The 23,697-nt window shown below is 31.2% G+C and overlaps 2 protein-coding genes and 1 long non-coding RNA gene across 5 annotated transcripts in view; 2 read left to right on the top strand and 1 right to left on the bottom strand.

The window, feature by feature from the left end:
* Window positions 1-11,716, top strand: part of LOC107457207 (organic cation transporter protein) — a 64,894-nt gene extending 53,178 nt beyond the window's left edge. For all 3 annotated transcript variants that reach the window (XM_071185930.1, XM_016075308.4, XM_016075309.3), the window contains exons 8-12: window positions 730-827; window positions 4,217-4,431; window positions 6,855-7,036; window positions 7,912-8,051; window positions 9,925-11,716. In XM_071185930.1, the coding sequence (XP_071042031.1) occupies window positions 730-827; window positions 4,217-4,431; window positions 6,855-7,036; window positions 7,912-8,051; window positions 9,925-9,997 (708 nt within the window). In that variant the 3' untranslated portion in view covers window positions 9,998-11,716. The remainder of the gene's footprint in view (window positions 1-729; window positions 828-4,216; window positions 4,432-6,854; window positions 7,037-7,911; window positions 8,052-9,924) is intronic.
* On the bottom strand, window positions 6,763-17,721 carry LOC139426606 (uncharacterized). The gene is made up of 2 exons (XR_011637830.1): window positions 17,680-17,721; window positions 6,763-7,101 (listed from the first exon to the last, which is right to left on the bottom strand). It is a non-coding gene; the product is annotated as an uncharacterized lncRNA (long non-coding RNA).
* A 351-nt stretch (window positions 17,722-18,072) lies between these two features.
* LOC107457208 (calcium release-activated calcium channel protein 1) overlaps window positions 18,073-23,697 on the top strand; it is an 11,989-nt gene continuing 6,364 nt past the window's right edge. Inside the window, exon 1 of the mRNA XM_016075310.3 lies at window positions 18,073-18,341. Within this exon, the coding sequence (XP_015930796.1) occupies window positions 18,231-18,341 (111 nt within the window). The 5' untranslated portion in view covers window positions 18,073-18,230. The remainder of the gene's footprint in view (window positions 18,342-23,697) is intronic.

Genomic DNA, 23,697 nt, shown 5'->3' with positions numbered 1-23,697 from the left:
GCTTTCAATAACATATTTTTATCAATGCCTGTCATAGCAGCAGCGAAGTGTAGTTGCAATGCTGTTGGTATTGCAAGCACATAAATTTGTGGTGGGCGAAGTTTATGCCACCTCAATACTAACATGTGAAGGAAAAAACTTATATTACCCTAATGCTAACTTGTGAACTAAGTTCATGTCACCCCATTGCTAACAGCACTGTAGGAATGCAGCACTGCTGTTGCGACGGACATTTATAGAAACATATTAACTGGTTTACCATTAGGATGTGTGCCAAATCACCAAGGGAACAGACATTAATCATTTGTACATAGCAAAAACTTAGTCGGTAGACTGCCTATCAAGCACGAGGTAGACCCACCACATTGGACTTGTTAGTGGAGGTCACGATTGTTGACGATAATGCTTTGATTTGACAGTCGCTTTGAGCTAAAAACTAATTTCTACTTGGTGGTTTGTTTTAACTAAAATCACCACCCCATACCCAACTACTTCTTGAAATAAACGCACCTTCCAACCTCCCTGAGTCACTTCATAATTGTCATTCCATGAATTTCTAATCTTCGTACATCTTATACGTAAATGAACAGTTCTTTAACACTGGATGAATCATTTATGATATTTTTATATGTTATTTTCTGAATATAATGTCTAAAGTTTCAGATGTATTAACATTAAAAACTCAATGTTTTCAGAATTTTTAAGGATTTTTTCTCTCCATTTAAATAGATATCGAAAACAGAAGAAAAGAAACGAGATGAAACAGTTTTCGATCTATTAAAAACACCAGCTTTAAGAAGGAGTACTTTAAATATTTATTTTTGTTGGTATGTTGGCACTTTTATTTAATTTTCCCTCTCAAGGAATAAGATTGGATTGAATATAGAGTTAATAAAAACCACTATAAGCACTGTTAGTTATAGAAATGTGAATACAATGTGTATTGAATGAGGTGCAATTCGGTTTTTAATATCGCAGTTTCAGAACTATACTGATAGGTCTTTATCGACTATTTGACTATTTGAAATTCATACTTAGTCAGAAGTGGCACAACGAAAATACTGGTGCTTGCAAAGAAAGAAAAAAAAAATTACAAACTTTCTTGCCACACATATTTATACTGTTCTATTTATGGTAAAAGTAAATACTTCGAGTCTCTTAAACAATTGCTTATAATAATTAAAGATTTTTTCTTAAATTTGAAACTAATGCTCTAAATTTCCAAAGCTAAATAAATGATTTAATTATTAGCATTATTTAGACCAAAAAAGATTAGGGTGTACTATGTGCTGTGTAAACTAAAGTAAAGAAGAAAAAAAACACGCAAATGAATCACGAACTAAAGTACTGAAATAGACATACTATTTCGGTTCTGTAAACAAGAACCTTCTTTAGTGTCTAAACTCCAAATGATGGTTGAGAAGTAAAGGGATAAGCACGTGCTAACGAGTTTAACCAATAGGAATAGAGGAAACAAGTTTGAAGAAGATAATAAAAAAGAAAGATAAGAAACAAGTGTGAGGGGATTTGGTGGGAGCCCCAGAGTGCAGCAGATTAAATTGGAATAGACTTCCAAATATTCGGAAAAAGGTGAATGCTTTGAACATTAATTAAATAATTAGAATTTTTCAAAATATGAAATGAGTCCCAAAAATCAAGTTCGGTAAATGAAGGATAGTGTTGAATGATTTTAGAAGATCTCAAACCTATGATTAGAATTCTAACTATGCAGAGCGATGGAAGATCAGCTAATATCCTAATTTTGGATACATCTTTCATGCTTTTTAAGTCAAAGTTTAAGGGTGCGTTCAGTTTTTGCAAAATAAGCCAACCCATAAATTACAAACTAAACATACCCTTAAACTTCTATTCTTCTTATTGTAAAGTAGGTTTTGAGCCTTGATTCCCTACCATTTTTATCTTCAAATAAGTACTTTTTACATTGTTACCAAACGTTTCACAAACACTACGAAATTTTGATAATTATTTTTTTGCACCAGTTTAAGTTGTTGTAACTTTATGATTAAAGAATAAGAAGTGACGAAAAAATTTTTTTTGTTGCAAATATAAATTAGAAATTTTTTATACTCACACTTTTAAAAAATACCATTTTCATATTATTATTCGATTGACATACAAAACTTAAAATCTGTAATCTACTTAATTTATTTTTAAAATGGATTTATGTTATTTTAAAAATATTTGCGCCCTATACAGATAGTTAACGAACGATCTGCGACTTTTTTTTATTCTGTTGATGCTATTCTTTTGCTTTTTAATGTCCAGATATTGCGAGAACTTCTTCAGGCGCCAGACTCACGCTCTGGCTTGGTTACAAAGGTGAGTCACTACAAATGGGAGTGCGGAATTAAACCAATACCTCCTAGAAGGGAAGAAAGCCGAAGGACGCAAAACGATGACTCATACAGTTAGGCCCAGATTTGCTGATGATTTCNAGTTGGGAAAGTCATATCATTTCTTCAATTTTTCCCTTAACAAAAAGGTTTTACTCCAGTTTTTATAGTAGAAGACAACGTCACACTTTTTGTCGGGAGTAGTCCTTGTAATAACAGGACATTAATTCTTCATTAGCAACACAACCTTCCCCCTCTTGTTTTAGGAACTCATGGCAAGGCGCACCCCAATCTTCTGTAATGTGTTGGATAGTATATATCAGGGGTGGCCAACCTGCTGCTCGCGAGTCACATGCGGCTCTTTGAAGGATTATTTGTGGCTCTTGATAAATGTACCCGAGTTCCCTTTTCATTTTCGTGCTATTATATTTTAAAAAATTATTATCGTTCCGTATGTGTTTTAAAATGTCTTTTAAATTACTGAGAACAAATATGAAAGACTAAGTGCAACTTTGTTGAATTCAAGGTGAGTTTCCCCTTTCCAATATAATTGTGAGACAAAAAGCATCTGGAGAATTAGAATTAAGAGAGATGCAAGAAGATCAAGCTCTACACTTAAAATATAAGTCGACGTCGATTACTGAATTTTGGAAATTTGAATCAGAATCGAAGTATCCTAAATTAAAAAAGGCTGCTTGTCGAATTATTTCAATATTCGGGACAACGTACTTATGTGAATAATTTTATTCCGCTTTAAAATTCGTGAAATCCAAACACCGATCAGTATTAACTAACCACTATCTCAAAGAATTACTGAGAAGGGCTGTCACCAATTATTCACAAAATTTTAAAGAATTATCAAGATAAGTAAAATAAATGTGTTTAATATTTAAATTCAATACACATATTTTGCACTTTTACTTACATGTTTTCAATAAATATAATTTATATAAAAAGAAATTTTTAATACCTTTTTTGCATACTTTTTAAATACTTTTTTAATTGCGGCTCGCGAAAAATTTCAAGTTTTGAAAAATGGCTTGACTATCAAGGAGCTTGGCCACCCTTGGTATATATCAACGGAACGTCAAAGTATAGTACGGCTTTCAAGAGAACTCCCCCAGACACCTGTCTGGGGGAGTTCTCTTGAAAGTACGGGCGGGTACTATGGTTACGAGGAAAGGTCACTTTGAATAGGGGTGTGGGATGAATAGTTTTTGTCTTAATCTTAGCGTAGGTCGTCGTGAGTAAACCAATCGACACCTTCTTTCCTCCATTTCACCCCTGTTAGAAATGAGCTGTCGCTTTGTACCATAGCAGCAGACAGTCCCAGACTTTCAGTCTGGAGGAGTTCTCCTCAAAGCTGCACTATAAGATGGACAGTTACGCATTGCTGTTTGTTTACCAGTAACTATTGGCTGACCCGTGGTGTCCCCCTTGACATAAACGAAACCATCATAGAGCGTATGGTAAATGCTACACATCACTGGAATTTAGACACATAAAAAAAGCCATCTAAATCACACACTCAAAAATAGATCGACTGTTAAACGCCAGTTTTCAGATGAAATGGAACAATTTGAACCCCATTTTCCTTTTCTAATCATAGCGCCATCTATGAACGCGAATACAAAAACCAGTTCGTACTTTTTTTTCTTCTGGAGAATCCAAATCTATAATTAAAAAAATGGATATTTCTATTAAAGATTTTGAAGTACGACAACGATACTGGTGGCCGAGTTTGGTATGCTTGAATGTATCTTTTGAAAATATTTCACACGGATGCGTTTGACTCGAGAAATTTACCGTTTCCATTGTTTTCAGACGCCTCTAAAAATATAATTTGCATTTTATATTTTCAGGTTTGTTATTTCTTACATATATTATGCTCTCTCATGGAATACAAATGACTTAGGAGGAGATCCCTATTGGACTTTCTTCATTTGCGGAGCCGTAGAGTTGCCAGCTGGCGTCATATTCTTGTTCCTCTGCAGACACATTGGTCACAGAATGGGTCTTCTTATCGCCAATGTTGGTGCAGGTATATGCCTCATCATAACGATCTTCATTCCAGCCGGTAGGTATAACACTTTTTATAGAAAGCTGTCAAATTTCTTCTATTGGTAGCCAAGTTAATGTTTTAACACATTTGTTAGTAGCTTTCTTTTAACCCTTTCCGGGCTCAGAGTTGCTAATTTAGCAATATTTAATTAAAAAAAAGTTACATACCACTAAAATGCAAAACTGTTTGCTTTAATATTTTCATCAATTTTTAGCTACCGCTATTTTTTAAGCAAAGAAGCAATGAAGTATGTATCGTTAATAAGAACAGATCGTGGGACCTCCCTGGCCGAGCGGCATCGCCCGTCAAATGCAGTGTGAAGCGTGGAGGTGGCGGGTTCGAATCCCGTCGTAACCCTGGATGTTTTCTTTGTGATGTACTCTATATTGTTCTATCTGTCCTTCTACTTGACAAAGGCTTCTAAGCCTAAATTGAGCAAACAAGCCGGCAAATGTATGTAATTTCAATAAAGCAATAAAGAACAGATCGTCTAAGGTCGTATAAGAGGGCGCTGCCAGCTCTCTACGCTTTTTGGAAAAATCCTGCTAGTGGTAGTTGAGATTATGAGTCATTGTATTATTTCTTGTTCTGTTCATTTTTCATACCATTGGTTGTAAATGATTCAAAAGTTTATATAGAGTGCCACTTTGTTCTAGTCATATCATGGAGAAGCTTTTAAAGTGCTCTAAAAATGTTAGTTTTTATATTCCTACCTAATATTCTGCGAAAAGCGGTGTAGTTGGTAGGCCTGGGTAGATATAAATGTGCTGCTTGACTAAAATTTGCAACCGAAATTTGCAGTTCCGTAAAGGGTTAACCTTTTTGGGACGGGAGAGCCATAAATGTATTCATACGGAATCAGAATAAGTTTAGTAAAAAAATAAAAGGTGGTAGTTTAAGTTTGGGCATTGCTAATCATCGCCCTTAATGTAAATTTTTAGAAATGAAAATAAAAAGTAAATGCATTTGGGGTGGCAAATTAACCCCTTGCACTCAAGAGGTGTTTTTCCGTCTACAGAGCCGTCTAAAAAATACTGATTACTCTATACATTAAAGTATTAACATCTTAATGCTTATGGTACTGCTTAACATTTATTAACTGGCAGCCTCCCGGTATTTTATGGTTAACATGTAAACATTGATAGTTTTGTCTTGGAAAGTTTTACTGCTTACATACGTTTTTTTTAACCAATGAAAGAATCTCGAGTACAAAGGGTAAACATTAATATAGGACACAAAAATGATATCGAAATCTATCAAATGACTAACCAGAAATCAAATCAAAAGTATCAAAACCAGTTGTCTGTCTTGTAAGATTTTGAATTATTTTTAATAACTTTGTACAACATGAAAAAATACTTTTATATGAAAATATGTGTTTCTCACGTATTTTTGGCAGAAAAAAATGAATCTGTATTTATTTATTTTTTAATAAAATTATTTTCACAAAAATTCCAGTTTTTAGCTAATCTACGTAACATATTTTAATAGCACAAAAATTTACAGGCATTGTAAAGGTGCTCGGATTGGCAATGGTACCATCGCTAATTTGGAGACCTTTTTGGCGATCTTGATGGCATTTTTGGAGACAAAAGTCGTACCTACCTTTATGAAATTTCGAGGCTCTAAATTTGTTCGGAAGAGAGGTATTCAAGAATTCACCGAAACATTAGGCGACATTCTACACACGAAAATGATACGCGATGGGTTTTTGTTTTGATATATGAATCAAGCACCTTTGGTTTTTTACAGAGTCGTGTAATTTTATCTAAAAACAGAAAAACTTTAAAATTCGGTTGCACAATGCAGTCACTTTTTTCTCCGCTTTCAATCATTATTTGATTCATTCCTCTATAGTGATTCAGCAATTTTGGATAGAGTTTATATTTCTTTCTCGGTTGAATCATAATTTGCGTCTATAATTTGCACTTTTCTTTCTGTATTTTTAACAAGATTTTCAAAAATGCCTATTAACACGTTGAATGCCACTCTAATTTTACATGTCTTGTTCGTCTGGCCAAACGATAAATAACTACAAACTAAATGTGCAAATTTAGACAGATTTTGCTAGTTTTTCAAAAGGTTTAGCATGACATATTAGATAATAGTGGTGAATTATATAAGCTTACGAATTGTTTAGAAATATAGTAACGATAATAATATTAAAAAAATTAAAAATCTACTCGAATTATGTGTTTTTAAAAATCTTGGCTTCGCCGGTCATCGCTGACCCCCGTGGCGCTGCGAACAAACTCAGTGCCGGTCACTGGTGACCCCCATGGCATTCAACGTGTTAATGATTGTTATAATTTTATCTGTACACTACTGAAAAATTTGCAAAGGCTGTTATTGTATAATGGAAATATAATTTATTGGCTACTAATTACATTGGTTGTTATTGTATTGCATTATTATTATTTTATTACTTTCTCTTACAGACATGGTTTGGTGGGTCATAGCCTTTTCCATGGGTGGAAAATTCTTCAGCTCAGGCTCCTTCGATATTGTTTACATCTACACTGCTGAGATTTTCCCAACTGTGGTCAGAAATGTCGCTGTTGGATCTAGTTCAACATTTGCGAGAATTGGAGCTCTTCTTGCCCCTTTTATTAGGCAACTGGTAAGTGGCAAAACATTTGACTGGGACTGGGTCCAGTTTCTGATTTTCCAGTCAACTGTTAAAAGCTATGTAAAAAAAAAGAAAAAAAAACAAGGAAAAAACTTGTTTTAACACATTGCATGCGGAAATTTTTTCCGCATGCAATGTGTTAAAATGTACAATTTTTTATTCAACAATTCAAACCTTGTAAAGAAGAGGTAGACATAAGACTTTATTTAAGCAGGCAAACTTCTCGCTACCATTTTAGTTTAAAATTTATCTCCGATAAGTAACTGAAGTATTGAACACATATCTTCTGAATCATTTATATTTTAATAACAAATAAGTTATTTCTTTGAAAAACTGTGAAAATTAAATAGTTTTTCAACCATTTCTTAAATTTTTGTATGATCGCAGAAATCACATCTATACATTTCACATGCTCAAAAACGTAGTTTTGCATGATCTGCATACATACATGTGAGGAAAAACATTTCCTCCAAAATTGTGAATGCTGACAGTCATGCAAAAATCACATCTATACATTTTAGACATTCAAATATGTAATTTTTCGTGATCTGCATTCATATGGGGAAAACAATCCCTGCAAAAATTGCAAATGTTTGCAGCTCTGCTAAAGATAATTTCACTAAAGGTTTGAAAACCGCTAACAATGGAGTATTTTTCAAGCATATTTTTACTTAGTACTAAAATATTTGCATAAAAAGAAAAATATTGAATCATTTTGTACTTATGAGCTGTTTTTAATACTTTTTTGGTTATTGGAAATATGCATTTGCTGGTCTGCTAAATTTAGATGCATGCAAATTCGTTCATTTTAGTAAGTTTTATAGGAAATTATGATGGTTGATTTCATATATTTATTCTGACGACAGGCTGACGTCACACATCCAGTCGTCCCCATGGCTCTTCCAGGTGGTTTATCTGTGATTAGTGGATTACTTTTGTTACTTCTTCCCAAAACTATAGGACAAGTATTACCGGATACTTTGGAAGAAGGAGAGTTGTTTGCCAGGCAAGTTAACCTTTTATTCCGTTCCATTTGCACGCATTATTAAAAGGGTACCTTCGACTAAAATAGCCTAACAGCACTGTTATTGTTGTTATGATTATTAAGTCCTAATTAAGCTTATTATTGTTGTAATGAAGTCCTGAATAATGTTATTATTAAGATGATGACGAAGCATTTTTATGATATTGTTATTATGATGATAATTAAATGCGATAAAGCAATAGCTAGGTAATTCTGGGGAACAAATTTTTGTTGCGGTTATACAAATACTTGATCTTCCCTAAATCGAGATTGCAGATTTCAAATCTAGAATTAATAGTTCTCCTCAAGTTACAGATTTTACAGAATAATGTTATCATTACGATGATGAAGCATATTTACTGACATTGTTATTATGATGATAATTAAATGCGATAAAGTAATAGCTAGATAATTCTGGGGAACAAATTTTTGTTGCGTTTATACAAATACTTGATCTTGCCTAGTTCGGGTTAGATTTCAGATCTAGAATTAATATTTCTCCTCTAGTTACAGATTTTTTTAAAATGACATTTTTAGTTTATTTTTGGCGAAATGTACAAGTTTAGAAACGTTACGAATAACAGGGTTTCGCTTAAATGTTGCGACAAACTTCTAGAAGAGTTAGGCATATCATTAGGATTAAAACTGCGTAGGAACCCATGCCCGTTTATGTTGTAGTACGCAACTAATGGCGCTTGTCTGTTATGGCCTGTTCACATGCATACGAAGAAACAGTTCATAATAGGGAAGCGTCCACAGCGGCGTATGATGATATTTCCAGGCATGGGTTTCTATGCAACTTTAAGCCTGTCGCAACCTTTGTGTGACTCTCTATTATACATGACGTTTTCAAACTTGTAAATTTGGGAAAAATAAAAAAAAATAAAAATGTCATCGAACGAAAAATAAAAAACTGCTTTGAGAGGAAAACCGAATGAAATTTTGAAATAAGTGACATGAAAATGTCCAATATCTGTTAAAATATCTTATGCAAAAGAAAAAAAAATGTTTCTCTGTGTAATTTAATGATATGAGGATACATAAACTATGATTAATTTATAATACTATTACTGAGCGAGTTTATTTATGTCCAACTAATTTACGTTTGTGCAACATGTAGTCTATATCAAATTTTGATCAGATACCAGTTCCCAGTTTGTATAGCGTATGTAAAGGGAGAAAAAAAAATATAACACTGAATTACTTTTGTTATAATAATAGGATTTTCAAATTTTAAATACGAATCCTAATGGTTCAAAACGTTGAACTCCGATATGCTAAGTAGTGCAAACTATTAATTAAATGACAGAATCCCACACAGAAAGGCGTTTTCCGTGGGAAAAAAACATACATATTTTTGATTGCCAATATATATATATATATATATATNATATATATCATTGTTGTTTGCTCAACAGCCGACCCAATTTTAAGTTTACGACTATCAATGTTTAACTCCGTAGCCTTGTAATTTATAACCTACGAAGACAAAGGAGTCTTGGTAGAGAATTTTTTAATGGAACTAACTTGCATTTGAGTTACATTGAGAGGAAAACCACGAAAATCTCCGACAGCAACCCATGATCCGTCTACCACTGAGGATATTTTACATCAGCACTGTGGACGATGTCAGCCAGATGCGTTGAGCCATCGGTGGGATTCGAACCCGGGTCATCTTAGTGGAAGTGTTACGTTCTATTGCCTGAGCTACCACGGTCGGGGTAGCACTATTTAGCAAATACGGTCTTATGGTTGGTAATTGGAAGTTTTGGGCCCTCAATGTTAATATGATTGTTTGCATATTTTGCGAAATTTCGGAAACTTTTCAAAGCGACTTTTTTGTTTTTATTTTCAGGAAGGAAAAAGTTCAAAAGAAATCTTCAGCAACTTCCGAGTTCGTCAACACCGCTGACGTCGAAATGCGGTAGCCATACTCCCTCTTCACTCTTCTCTGTGATAAAATTATATTTTCAACTACTGCAGTAGTTCGTGTGCTTTCTGTCCCCTTGCACAATGTGTCACACATTGTGGTTTATGTGCACATTTAACTCTTATGAAAAGAGGACAGGGCAGTGCCATCCAAATTGGAATAACATATTCTCCATGATTTTATGCGAAACCAAATGTTTCCCATGCATTAGACATTAGATACTATTATGAGAATGGAAAAATGTATTTTAAAATAGCTAAAGGAGTCATCTAATTATACAGAAAAAACAATTAAAGAAATTCGCCGAATATTAAGATAAACATTATAACTTCAATAATCATTACAAATTACAAAAAAAAGCCGTCGCTAGATTTTTCAGGCTCCTTGTCGTGCCCTAGTGCCAGATTTATCACAAAGTCTGAGATGTCCGGATGTAGGGCCCCCATATTTCTGGGGCATCTTAACGTTTAATGTTAAAAATATATTTTGTGTGTTTCTTCTTAATTATCTTTTAAAATTGTCTAATCAAAGTTGAAATCAAATTAATCTGAAATGTTTATATAATAAAAATTTTTAAATCATTTTATAAATAAACAAAATGCAAATTTGGTTTAAAATTACAAATAATCTAGCCCTCGACAATTCTGTACCTACCGTACCAGATTTCTTAATCGGTCTCGTAGGTACACGTTAGATTCTCGCTTAATTTATTAATTTTTCAAAATGCATTCCTAAGAACGGACGGCTTAAACATTTTTTTCTTATTATCAATAATATTTTTTATTTTATTTTCAAGGTTTGTATTATCGTTTAATTTTTATATATCATATTATTTGTGGGGCCTTTAGAAGTGAGTAATTTTGCATCTAATGCTTTAGCTTAAGACAAAATCGATTAATAATCTTAGTTTCGCAAGATGTTTCTTTCTATAATTGTAATTTTTGCAAAAAAAAAAAGAAAAAAAAACTGTGGATGCTACTCCTGGGGATCAAGCCAAAATTATTCTATGGATTTATTCTCCAGAAAGTGTGACATTTGAGTCCTTTAACTCTATTCAAATTATTCTCCTTGCAGTGATTTTTCTTTAAAACGAAATTTTTAAAACCCTTCAACTAAAATCTTTAAAAGCATTAAATTATATCATATTTATGTGACAAATTGAGCTGTTTTATTGGTGTCATAAATTAATGCTACAAAAAAAAATTGACGTTTAAGTCCTTTGCCTTTATTCAAATTATTCTCCTTTCTTTCTATCCTCAAATTACTCCATAGATTTTCTTTAAATGACATTTTTAGTCGATTTTTGCCGAAACGTGCAAGTTTAAAAACGTTATACATAACAGAGGGCCGTGTAAATGTTGCGTCACACTTCTAAGGAAGTTAGAGCACATCATCAGGATTAAAATTGAATAGGAACTCATACTTAGAAATGTCGCCTATGTTAGGGGATGCTTCCCTACTATGACCTGTTCAGAAGTACACAGAGAAACAGTTCATAATAGGGAAGCACTCCTAGCGGCTTATAACAATTCCAGGCATGGGTTTCTATGCAATTTTAATCCTGATGATGAGCTCTAACTCTTCTAGCTTGACGCAACATTTATGTGAACCCCAGCTACATAAAATTTTTTTAAACTTGTACATTTCGACGAAAAGTAGACTAAAAATTTCATTAAAAAATGGAGCTTGGAGAGTGCAACCGATTGCAGATTTGAAATCAGTAATACAGAAGATCTGTTGAAAACAGATTAAGAAAAAAAAAATTGGTGTCATTTTTGGTGTCGCCGAAATGTCACAGTCATTATGAATTATAAGAGTATTTCAACAATCACTACAATCTTTGTGCGTTTTCTAACATTTTTACTAGGATTACTAAACAATGCTAGATGATTGCAATAGCAAGAAGCTGTTAAGCCTACTTTATTCAAATTTAATAGCATTGTCTCACGAATATGTAATGCATTTTTTTTTTGCTGCTATTGGCACCTGCAATTTTACTATGTCGTTTGAAGGTTAAAGCTGATAAATATCCATATAAAATTTTTTGAATTGATTGCTTAAGAGAAGCTTTATAAGTTTGCTCACCTGTTTCATTACATAAAATCGATTTTTTCCCCATAATTCCTATGAGCTGCGTTTGATGATTCAAAAGGAGCTTCTATTAAACTCTAATCGAAAACTTCTTTTTAGAAAAGCAAAAAAATTTATACTCATTAAATCAAATATTCAGATATTATAATATTTCGCACTTTTACATTTCTCCATATACTCGCTTAATAGTAGACCTGAAAATAACTAATGGTCACGTGGTGAGTCAACGAAAGAAAGCTGCTACTTAAATTTAATAAATAACCGGTCCCTATTCCTCCATTGCTGTTTTTTTAAAAAAAATTGTTTAATAATTAAAGTTCATCATTATCAGAATTTTCATTGAAATTACTCCTTTCAAAATTTTGATCCTTCAAAAACCATCAATTTTGAGATGGAAAGAGAATTCTTTAACTATTCACATATTTCAAAGCTGTAATATATATACTTAAAATGTATTTTGTAAAGTATTTAAAAAAAAAGTTCTTTAAAGTCAGTTTGTTTTACTAAATTTTGTCACATACAGTAGGGAACCGATTATCCGGAACGATCGGGACCATCGCTATTCCGGATAACTGATTTTTCCGGTTTTCTGAATTGCTACAAAAAGCCGTTTTTTTATTGACAAACTCAACTAAAAAAATATTTGGAAATAATTTTAAAAAGAAGAAAAAACAATGAAGTAATACACTAATGATTATTTCCAAAATGATGGTAAGGTAAACATCTTTCAAAAAAGAAAGAAAAATCCTGAAATCTTATGAGGAAAAAAAATTAAAATGGCGGGAAAATTTATCGAATTTCATTCCGGTTTTTTGATTTCCGGATAACGGGTTCTGTACTGTATTTTTATTGTTAACTTCTTATAGCCGTTTATTATTTCTAATAGGAATTATTTTTAAAAAAATAATTTAATCTAAGCAAAAAAAAAAAAAAAATGNACTAATTGAAAATTTAAATTTTCAGGTCCACTAACTCAAATTGTAAACAGAGGTATAATTTACTGGTATTCGTTTAAGCGAAATCGACAATTTTCCTACGAGTTGCTTTTCCTTTTTTCCCGTCAGTTCTGAAATTTAATAGAAGCACTTAATACAGGGTATTTCGCAATGATCACTCTTAATGCATCATTTCAGATCCCTTTTTCGTTTTCAGAAAGGTACAATTTGCAATCACTAATAAGTGTTACGGAAAAGAAACTTCATTGAGGTATTGGTTAAGCGACAAAACAGAAAAGCTATCGAAATCTATAGACTTAAAACATCAAAATCTGTTTGATTACCGCGGGTAACAGAGAGAAGTTGAAAAACTATTTTTTTAGATAAGCCTCAAAATTTTATTAGGCAATCAAACTGGTTTTGATGTTTTTCCCCTTACCTCATTAGTGATTTGGCTGATTTCTGCTTCTATTTCTATTTGATATCGACAATCCATTATTTACTTACTATTTGTGATCCATAGTTTTGACTAGGATTCTAAAAATAATATATTAAGGGCGGTCATAACGTAACACCCTGTATTAGATTATTCAAAATCATTTTATCGGTTTCATTTTACTGAATTCGTTGCAAATTATTATATTAAGCAGCAAATCTATAATTTTGACAACAGTTTTGACAAGGATTATAAAAATATATAAAGGACGGTCATAACGTAACACCCTGTATTTGATTATTCAATATCATTTTATCGGTCCCATTGTATTGGTTTCGTTGTAAACTGTTATGTAAAACAGCATCTTTTTTTACTATTAAGAAATTTATTAACTTCATTTTACATTATTTGTGTTTGAATAAAACGTGTTTGTTTTTGGAAAATTAAGTAGATTTTTTATTTATTGTAAGTTGTAACGCATACTTTGTTGTTCTTTGATTAATAAAAATGTATGTTTTGTTATGGATGATCTTGTAATTATTAAAATAATTAAATCACTTTTTTCTTATAGCTTTCAATTTTTATTTCTGTTTCCGACACTTTTTTCGACTTTTAGTTTTCAGCGGCCTCAACCCTCACCATCTTGGATAAATTTTGGTTAAATTTTGATTGATTTTTTCTTGATATTGCAATACATTTTTTGCTTAAAACACATTTATAATGCACTTTTATAGGTTAATTTAATTTTGAAATCAATGTGCTTTTTAAATTAATTATTGATTTCTGCATTTTAAAACAAAATCGTTTGCAAAATATGAAAGCAAAAATTGCCAAATCCCATTTACAAAAATATAAAGATTCAATTTTTTTTTCTCCTTTTGTTATGAAAGCCAAAACGCTACAAAAACTATTGTTCCACACAAGTGAAAAGGTACAGAAATAAAGCTTTTTTTATACACTCAAAGTTTGAAAAGGCATTTTGTATTATAATCTATGGTAAAATCGCAATTTATTTTTTAAATTCAAATAAACATTTATAACATTATCATTTGCTGACATACTTCAGTTCAAAAAATAGTATTTGTTCTTAAATGAATTTTTTGTAAGTTGCAATGGTTTATTTTCAACGTAGTGTATAATCAGCAAAAAAAATTAAAATAAATAAATAAAATAAAAAAATTAACAAATTACTTGTGTAATTTTTTAACGCTTGCTTGGATTTTTCTTTTGTTCTTTGATAATATCTCAAAAGAATCTAATAAGTTTAACAGTTAACTATAATTGTGGCGGAATATGCTTATTTTGACCAAAAAACGAAATTTTTCTATAGAAACATACCTTTTTCCTCCATCAAATTCGGATTTGTCACCCACAGAATAGGATGAGGTTTTCAAAAAACTGGCTTTAATAGTTTAACCGTTATAACGGCTCAAAAATTTGCTACACAAATGTCATTTCAATGTGTCATGTTTTTCTTCATATCTTTTGAATGATTGATTAAACTGTAATAATTCTTTCAGAAAAAGTTATAAGTCTTCAACCCAAAGACAGCTATCTATATTATATAAAACGCTAATACGTATGTATCAATAAAACCGATGATATTTCTTTTCTCGCATTGGCAACAGTTTTCATTTTTAACTGATAGGCTTCGGCGCGCAAGAGCACGTAGTGAGCATCATATGGCTAATCTATATTATATAAAATGCTAATACGTTTTAATTTATAGGCTTCGACGAGCAAGAGCACGTAGTGAGCATCATATGTCTAATGGGGTGAATTCTCACCGAATTATCAAAAAAATTCTCACAAAATTATCTTCATCGAAGCCGATGCTTTACACCCGGCGTTCAGTACTTTTTAATATTGTTTTACAACACATGGTTTTAGCCCTCTGGTGGGAAATACTTTAAAACAAAGCTTACAACAGTTACTTTTCTCAACAACTGAAATTTAGAATAGTGTGATTAAGAAAAATATGTGAACTGTTTGCAATTTCAAATTAATATTGAAATGCACAGGTTTAGAATTTTCTACAGTGAAAAGTTTTCGGAACTTCAGTATTCAAAAAAGTATACAAAAGCTAGACGTTAAGAACGTATCCACTGAGCGAGCAAAGCGAGCTTCGAATGAACTGCAAAAGCAGTTCCGGGAGTTGGCGAGCGCTAGCGAGCAGGGGGCGAAGCCTCCTAGTTTAATATAAAAGAGAATATAGACGAATTAAATAATTTTTATAAATAAATTTGTTAATTATGAAAATTTTGTATTGCAAGGTTAAATTTTTTTTTATATATTCAGAATTTTCATATCTAAATCTAGATTTTCATGCTATTTGATCAATAAAAATTCTTGAAAACTAATTTAAAAAATAACTTATAAATTGGTATTGAAATGACTCACCAATGTCAGATTCAATTGTCAAATTATAGTATTTCATATTATATGTCATATGAGTTAACCTAATAATGAAAGAGTTAATTGTTTATACTCGTACCTGTGAAGTTAAGGCCTTAATTTTTAATAGCCTTTATTTACTAATAAGGCCTTTTTCTTTAAAAAAAATTTAGTAATTATAAAACTGGTAGATAGCCATTTTGTAAAATTAGATATTATTCCTTTTCCTTAAAAATATGTGTTTTTGTTTTAAACATACTTCCAATTGTCAAGTAATAATAATAACCGTCTTCAAAATTTCCTCCCCCCCCTTAATAGTGTTGCTTCTTTTAAATTTTACAGGATTCTTTTTTACGAACCTAGGTTATGTAAAATTGTTAAAAGGTAGAAAAATTAAAATTTTTACAATAAAATTCCAGATGATTTGAAATCAGTCCTTTTAATATTTTGAATGAAATGTTAATAAAATATCGAAGAAAACTGTGTAGAAATTTTAAATGTTATTCTTTTCTATGTAGTAACCAAAACTCTTTTTACAAAAAAATGTTTGCCAGTGAAAAAAAAACTTTTTTGTTTGGTTCTTTAATTTTAAATGAGTTTTGAAAGACTTTTTCATTGATAAAATTGATTAATAAATTGATAAAACAAATAATAATCTGATGATTATGTTTTCGCGTTTATAAATTATTGCAAAATTAAAATAATTTATGCCATATTGACATAATTTAGTTAAGTTTTTAAATAATTCAAACCCAGTTGGATAGAGAAGCAATCATGAAAAGTTTAATTTCTTTCTTAAAAAGCAAATTTCTTTTAAAAAAATGCAAATAAAAATTATTTTTTTTAAAAAATTTTTATGAATTTAAAAAATAATTATCTCTGGAATAGAATATTATATCTAAACAAAATTGCTCCACCCACTTCAATTCATAAAGCTAGAAGAAAAAAGAACAGAAAATTATGTTTTTCCTAGTTTTATTTGAGAAAAGAAAAATCTTAGTGCTACTTTTTATTTACTTTATTACTCTGAGTCAGAATTGCTTCATAGCGTGGATCAATAGATTTACACAATGGAAAATTATTTCCATAACATATATTTTTCTTAAGTTTGGGGTCACATTTAACTTCACTGTACGAAAAAGAACGTTTATGTAAATGTGTAATTAACAAACATCTTTTTCAGGTTCCATACCATAAAAAGAATTTTTTCCTCACAGAATAAACTAAATAATTATTAAATAGCAGAACAAAATCTGAATTTGGGAAATAAAACAAAAAAGAAATGTTCATGGTGTTAAAATATTCATTTCAGACGTGTAGGCTTCGTAAAATATATTTAAACGACTCTTTATTTACCAATTAAAGTTACAGAGCAAAGAAAATTAACACATCTCAATTTATAAATGGTACCTATTATATTTGCTACTAAGACCTGCCAGATACAGAGTTGTGGCAAAAGAAGAACGATTCTGGAAATTTGAATCCAAAATATAACCATTACTATTTGAAAAAAAAAAAAAAAAAAATTAACGAGCTTAAAATAAAGTAAGTGCAAATCAAAACAAACTAAGCTTTCCATTCGAATAAAAAAATTAAACTAACAGTAAATAATATAGATTAAAAACCATTTAAATGCTGTTAAATTTTTCTGAAATCTTAGAAGGAAAAAAAAACTAGTCATTTTGCCTCTAGGAAAAAAAAACAGTTATTTCGTCTCAGATTTAACAGCCATCTTCTCTCTACCGCTCGTTTTTTTGCGAGAATGTCTTATTACACGCACTACACGAATAAGTTTTTGATTAAGAGAGTATTGATTTGAAATACTTTAACGTGCATAAGGTTTTTCACACATTCTGGGTATTCTACACTCCATAGTACTGTGCGTTGACGGGTCTCTATCTTTTAAGGAATTGGTAACTAATTTTAAACCATAGTTTCTACTACAGAATGGCAACAAGGAAATGATAACGTCGGATCAATGGGCTTTTCGCATTGTGATTGGCTGTTGACTATCACTCATGGTTGCAAGAATTTGGGAAGTTATCGCGTTTATTGTGAATTAAANTCTGTGTATTCTACACTACGCAGTGCTATGTGTTGACATAAGAGAAGGGTGATAAAATATAAGTTAAATGACGTAATTGAGGTTTTAACTTACATCGAATAAAAATAGTTTCAGTTTAGTGACATACTATAACAGAAATGAGCAGCGGAAATTGTTTCAAAACTCTTCCATCAGACAAAAATAGACAGCCGGAATAAGTACCTATATTAATGAATACGATGTAAATATACACCGCGTAAAAATTACTTGTACTGGATTTCATTTTGAGTTTTTACGTTATGTTTAGTTTATTTTGAATTGATTCTTTAAAATGACTGAAACTCCAAACCAAGCCAAACTTTCTTGGAGAAGACTACATTTGAGCCGTGCCAAATTAAAAGCTTCGAGTAGAACATCTGCTCTACTTGCAGGGTTCGCAATGGTAAATGAAAAAAGATTTCCTCCAAAACGTATAGCATAAAAATATAAAATAACTGATCTGCATTAAATATTAACAATGGTGATATTCATATTTAATTTATAATTTAAAACAATGCTGTTTTTATTTATTCAACCAAATTAGTTTTTATTGATTTATAAAAAATACTTACCATTAAAAATTACCTATTACTTAAGTAAAATGTTTAGTGTTATTTCGTTATGGGAACAAAAAAACGTATTCCAACATAACCTATATTACTATATTTGCTAACTATTATCACTCTTAGTGAAGCATAACACTAGTTAACAATAGATTAGAGAGTTTTTCTTTATTGCTACTTGAAATGCTGTAATACCAAATTTTAACAATTTTTACCAGATATTTCTTGTGTTTGTATGATTTTTATTTGTATTTGTGTAAAAAGAATGACATTTTGCAAGTTGAAGGTTGTTTTATAATTACCTATCAATAAAACAGTAGGCTGCTGATCTGCCCGTAGAGGTGATTTTTAAGTACTTCATAAACTGTTATTTTTTAAATGGAAAATATTGTTTTAACTAAAAAGAACTGGAAAGTGAAGTAATTATGCTGTATAGTTTAGAAAACTTCTAGCTAAATTCAAAACACGATGAAAAGGAAAGTATAGTGTCCCTGCCAAAAATTCATTCAAAAGTAAATAAGAAGGATTATGTTGCTATGTTAAACTCTGGGTCATCTCTTAATGTTATACCCAAAGAAACTTTAGATGAAATGCAGTGTAAATTTAAAATTCAAAAACGAAATTTGTTAATTCGAAATTTTACGAGTGACACAGGTAAAATCTTTTAAAATGAATGATCATTTTTTCTTATGGAAGATTTCTTTATAACCCCATGCTGAATAAATTCAGACTATGAATTGGTATTAGGAAGCCCATTTTTGACTGGCAATAAATTTAATCAAAATTTCGAAAAGAAATGCATTGAAAATAAAAATTTAAGATTAAAATGAAAAAACTGATAATCGAATGTAATCTATGCTAAAATGCAACAGGAATTAAATTATCTACTTAAAGCAAATATATTTCTGAGCCCTGAACAGATAATCTTTATAAAATCAGGGGTAAAGAATTTTAAACATACTGTGCAGGTGCTAATTTCTAATGTGCAAAAATTCAGTGATCGTGGTGTTTGGGTTACTAGATGCATCAATAACTTTCTATTAATATATGTCTGATAACAGTAATTAATACTCAGGCTGAACGTATACACTTAAATAAAAATTCTAATGTTGCAATACTAAAATTAAGGAAAACCTTTGTGGAGCAATGTAATTCCTTAGAAACAACGCAACTGGGAGATGATTTTGAAGCATGGGGAAATGAAATTGAAATCGATCATTTCGAAGATGGAAAACAAGAAATTTCAGAACAATTTTTAGAGAATTACCCAGATATTTTCTCAAAAAACGTAAACGATCTTTTAAGATAAAACTACTTTTTACATCGTGAAGATTTGATTGATGATATACCTGTAAGGCAACCTCACCATCTAAAATCCAAAATGGAAAAACAGATTAATGAGCTACTCGAAAATAAAATTATTAAAGAGAATACCTCTCCATATTCAGCTCCAGTCGTATTGGTAAGTAAAAAAATGTTTTAAATTGGTGTGTATGAACTCATGAGGGGAGATGTAATCAGAGATAATAAACTTTTGTTGAATGATGATGTTTTAACAACTAAGAGGATGTTTAAGAGCAACTCCTGGATCAAGCAGCTGCAAGGATGAGCCTTGGTTATAAGTCGAGAGGAGATTGGAGGGTCAATCCAAGCTCGGTTTTCATGGAAAAGGGGTGGAGTCAGATCTTTTTAGAAATCGAAGATGGTGACCATTGTTGTCAGAGTTAAAAGAAGCTTCCTTTAGCAAAGGGTCGACTGCTGGACGGATGGCCTAAAATTCTATAACATCTGCTGTAAATGAGTAAGAGATCTTCAGCATCTTCTAGACTTGTCATCACATAGCTTTACAATCCTAAGATGTATGATGGTTGGCGCAACCATCCAGGGGCCCTACCATGAGCTACCGGGAATGGAATGAAGATTCCCGGCTGGAAAGTGAAACTGGGAAAGTTTGGTTCCATGAACGTTCAATACCGTACCATGAACACTCCCTTGGAATCAGACATTCCTCGATAACTCGCTCTCAGGGCGTGGCTAAAATTTAACCAATCACACAATTTACTTTAGATTTTCTTTTTGAGTTTGGCAGCATTAGCATGAGTAAAACGAAACGAGCTTCTGCTATTTAGATAATATTTTTGACGATTTATTGCTTTCTTTTTATAATGTTTTTTGTTTTCATTTGACTAAAAAAACAAACTGTGAATACTTTGAAATATTCTTTAATTTATTATACATATAATTTATTACTAATTAAAAACTGTCATATTTAACATGTATAATTCATAGAATAAAATCATTTTCTCATAATAAATATTTCTGACATATACTTTAATGCGTTTCACTATTTGTTTAAAAAGTACAACTCTTAAAATAATGATAATATTTTAATGAATTAAGTTTCAAAATTTCGTGCCTGAGTTCTGCATGCAGATAGATTACTGATTATACTAGTTTTTAATAAAAAACTAATTGCCAGAAAGAAATCAAATTTTATCAGACAGAAAATTAACGTTTACCAATCGGTATCTTAGAAATTAACTTAATTTCAGAAAAGTTCATTAGTTTTCAATTAAATTTGTAACAATATGAATGACTAAAGTTACTACTTTGCTTATTACTTTAGTTTATTTGTTACATTATTAAAGTGGCTGTTTTTTACTGATAGTTAAATAAATATGTTCACAAGAAATTAATTTATAGATTTGTGTAAACAAAAGTTTCGTGATTTGTAAAATCATTTCACGTTTGAAATACTTAAAAATTATAGTTTAAGGAACTACTTCCACAGCTTTTATAGTATATATTTTAATGGAAGAATGAGGATAAAAGATTTTAAAATGAGTAAAAGAAGAAATAAATGCATATTTCATAAATATTTTTCGAAGCATTTTTATTCTATTTTCTTTTTCTCATTTCGTATTATAAATAAATTATTTACTTTATAATACATCATGCCTGTAACAAATTCATTTAAATTTGCTGCTATCTGTATATACTATAAAAAACTATCGTTCGGAATGAAGTTAAATACTGTTGAATTAAAAGTCATCGAAAGAAAATTTAAAAAAGAAATGATTAATTGGAACTTCAAAAAAAAGGAATTGGTCAAGTTATATATCCCAGGTAATATAAGATAAAAAGTAGTAACAATTATCATATAATAAGAGCATAATTATATTTAGTTTGCTGTAATTTCTTAGTTAATCTCTGAAAGTATCTTTTCGTTCACACGAAACAAAACATCTCTTAATAATCGTCTTGAAAATGGCTCGGGCACTTTTATCTTTTAGATATTTTGAAATCTTCCCTTATGAAATAGAAAATAATTAAGACATTCATCGGCGAAATGTCGTATTTAGTTCTCAAAAATTCACCATTCCCTCCAAGAATGAGGATTCCGGGCAGTAGACATCGGCTGGAAAGAAAACCGGTTGTTTCTTGCCAAGAAACTCTTTCCAAGGTGTTCGTGGTGGGGGAAAATAATTCCCGTTGGAACGTGACGTCATTCCCAGATGGAATTTCATTCCATGGAGCTCATGGTAGGGTTCCAGGGTATAAGAAGGATTAAGCCGAGTTGCATAGTTGTGGAAGATTCCGGAGTCTCACTTGCCCCAACTTACAGCCTGTCTCTACTACTTGAAACCCACATGAATCAACTTGACACCCGACCCCCTTACTCTTACCATACCTACCTAGACTATGTCTCCGATCAACTGAGGAATAATAAAATTGTAGTCAAACCTCACATAACCAAAGAACTGTTAAAGATATAATCGGATCAGATAAAGTAGTCAAAATGACTGCTATTATTCATCAAAGTGATGAACTATTTTAATGATTGTGATGAAATCATCTTAGCAAATTTTCACTCATGAGTCATAAACAATTATCTTGTTAGGCTGAGATGTATCGATTTACGCGTGAGTTTGGTAGATAGTTAAGGGAAAGTTAGTTAATAAGTGTTAATGTTTAAAAAGACAAAAGAAAAAGAAACTTTTTTTTTCTCCTTGACTGGTTGGAATGTTGTATATTAATTTTCCGCCAATTAAAAAAAAAAAAAAAAATCAAGACATCACAGACCAATATTTGAGTTGTAAATAAATATTTTAATTTCTTCTTATATTTTGAATGTGTTTCATAATTTGGCTTGCAGCTGGGTCGTGTGTTAGCAAATTTAGCTTTTTACAGGGATGTGATTCTTGCGCGGATTTGCAGATTTCCGGATTTCCGCTTTTTTTCAGATTTTTCCTTTTTTCTCGCTAATTTCTGCTGAAATTTTTTTTTTTGCACAAGTTAAAATATTTTATGAGGAATTAAATTTTCCGCGCAGGGAAAGTATTGAAGTCCTCATTCCTCCCTCAAACATTGATTTTCGTATTTACCTGATTTAAAAGTTGAATGTTGCGATTCTTAATCAGGCGATTTAAATGTCATGTATTGCGATTCGTATTTACGAGATTTAAAAAATATCGCGATTTGTAATTATGCGCTTTTAAAACCCTTTGTAGTGATACATATTCAGGCGAGCTTAAAATCCAATGTCGTGATTCTTTTTTGCGATTGTAATATCAAACATCGATTTTCCTATTTATACGTGCTTTAAAAATTAGACAGTGGGATTCGTATTCGCGCTATTTAAAATTTACGCATCGGGATTCGTATTTACGTGATCTGAAAATTACGCATCATGATTTGTATTTTGGCATTTTTTAAATTCGATATAGAGTTTCATGTTCACTTGATTTAAAAGCCTCATTTCGGGATTCATATTCTCTTAATTTAAAATCATGCATGTGATTCATATTTATATATTCATGCAATTTTAAAATTAATCATCGGGATTTATAATCACATGGTTTACAAGTTTAAAAATTGCACTTTTTTGTCAAATTTTTGTGTATACACTGAGTGGCCAAATTATTATGTCCACCTCAGAGTTTTTTGCAAATGAGTTATTGCGTCACAGCGTTGCCGCTAGAGGGCAAGATAACCATAACACGGGAATGCTGGACAAGTGAGTCATCAGTTATACTGCGTTGCTTGCTCAGATATGGGAAAGAAAAGTGATTTAACTGAATTTCAACGTGGAATGATTGTGGGTGCGAGATGCGTCGGAACGAGCATCACAAAAGGGCTGCACTTGTGAAGTGTTCTAGAGCAGCAGTTGTTAATGTGTACAAAGAATGGACAATC

This window comes from Parasteatoda tepidariorum, chromosome 9, assembly GCF_043381705.1.
Source record: "Parasteatoda tepidariorum isolate YZ-2023 chromosome 9, CAS_Ptep_4.0, whole genome shotgun sequence".
In the NCBI taxonomy this organism is placed as follows: Eukaryota; Metazoa; Arthropoda; class Arachnida; order Araneae; family Theridiidae; genus Parasteatoda; species Parasteatoda tepidariorum.
The sequence above is the reverse complement of the archived record's forward strand: the minus strand, read 5'-3'. Positions and strand labels throughout refer to the sequence as shown.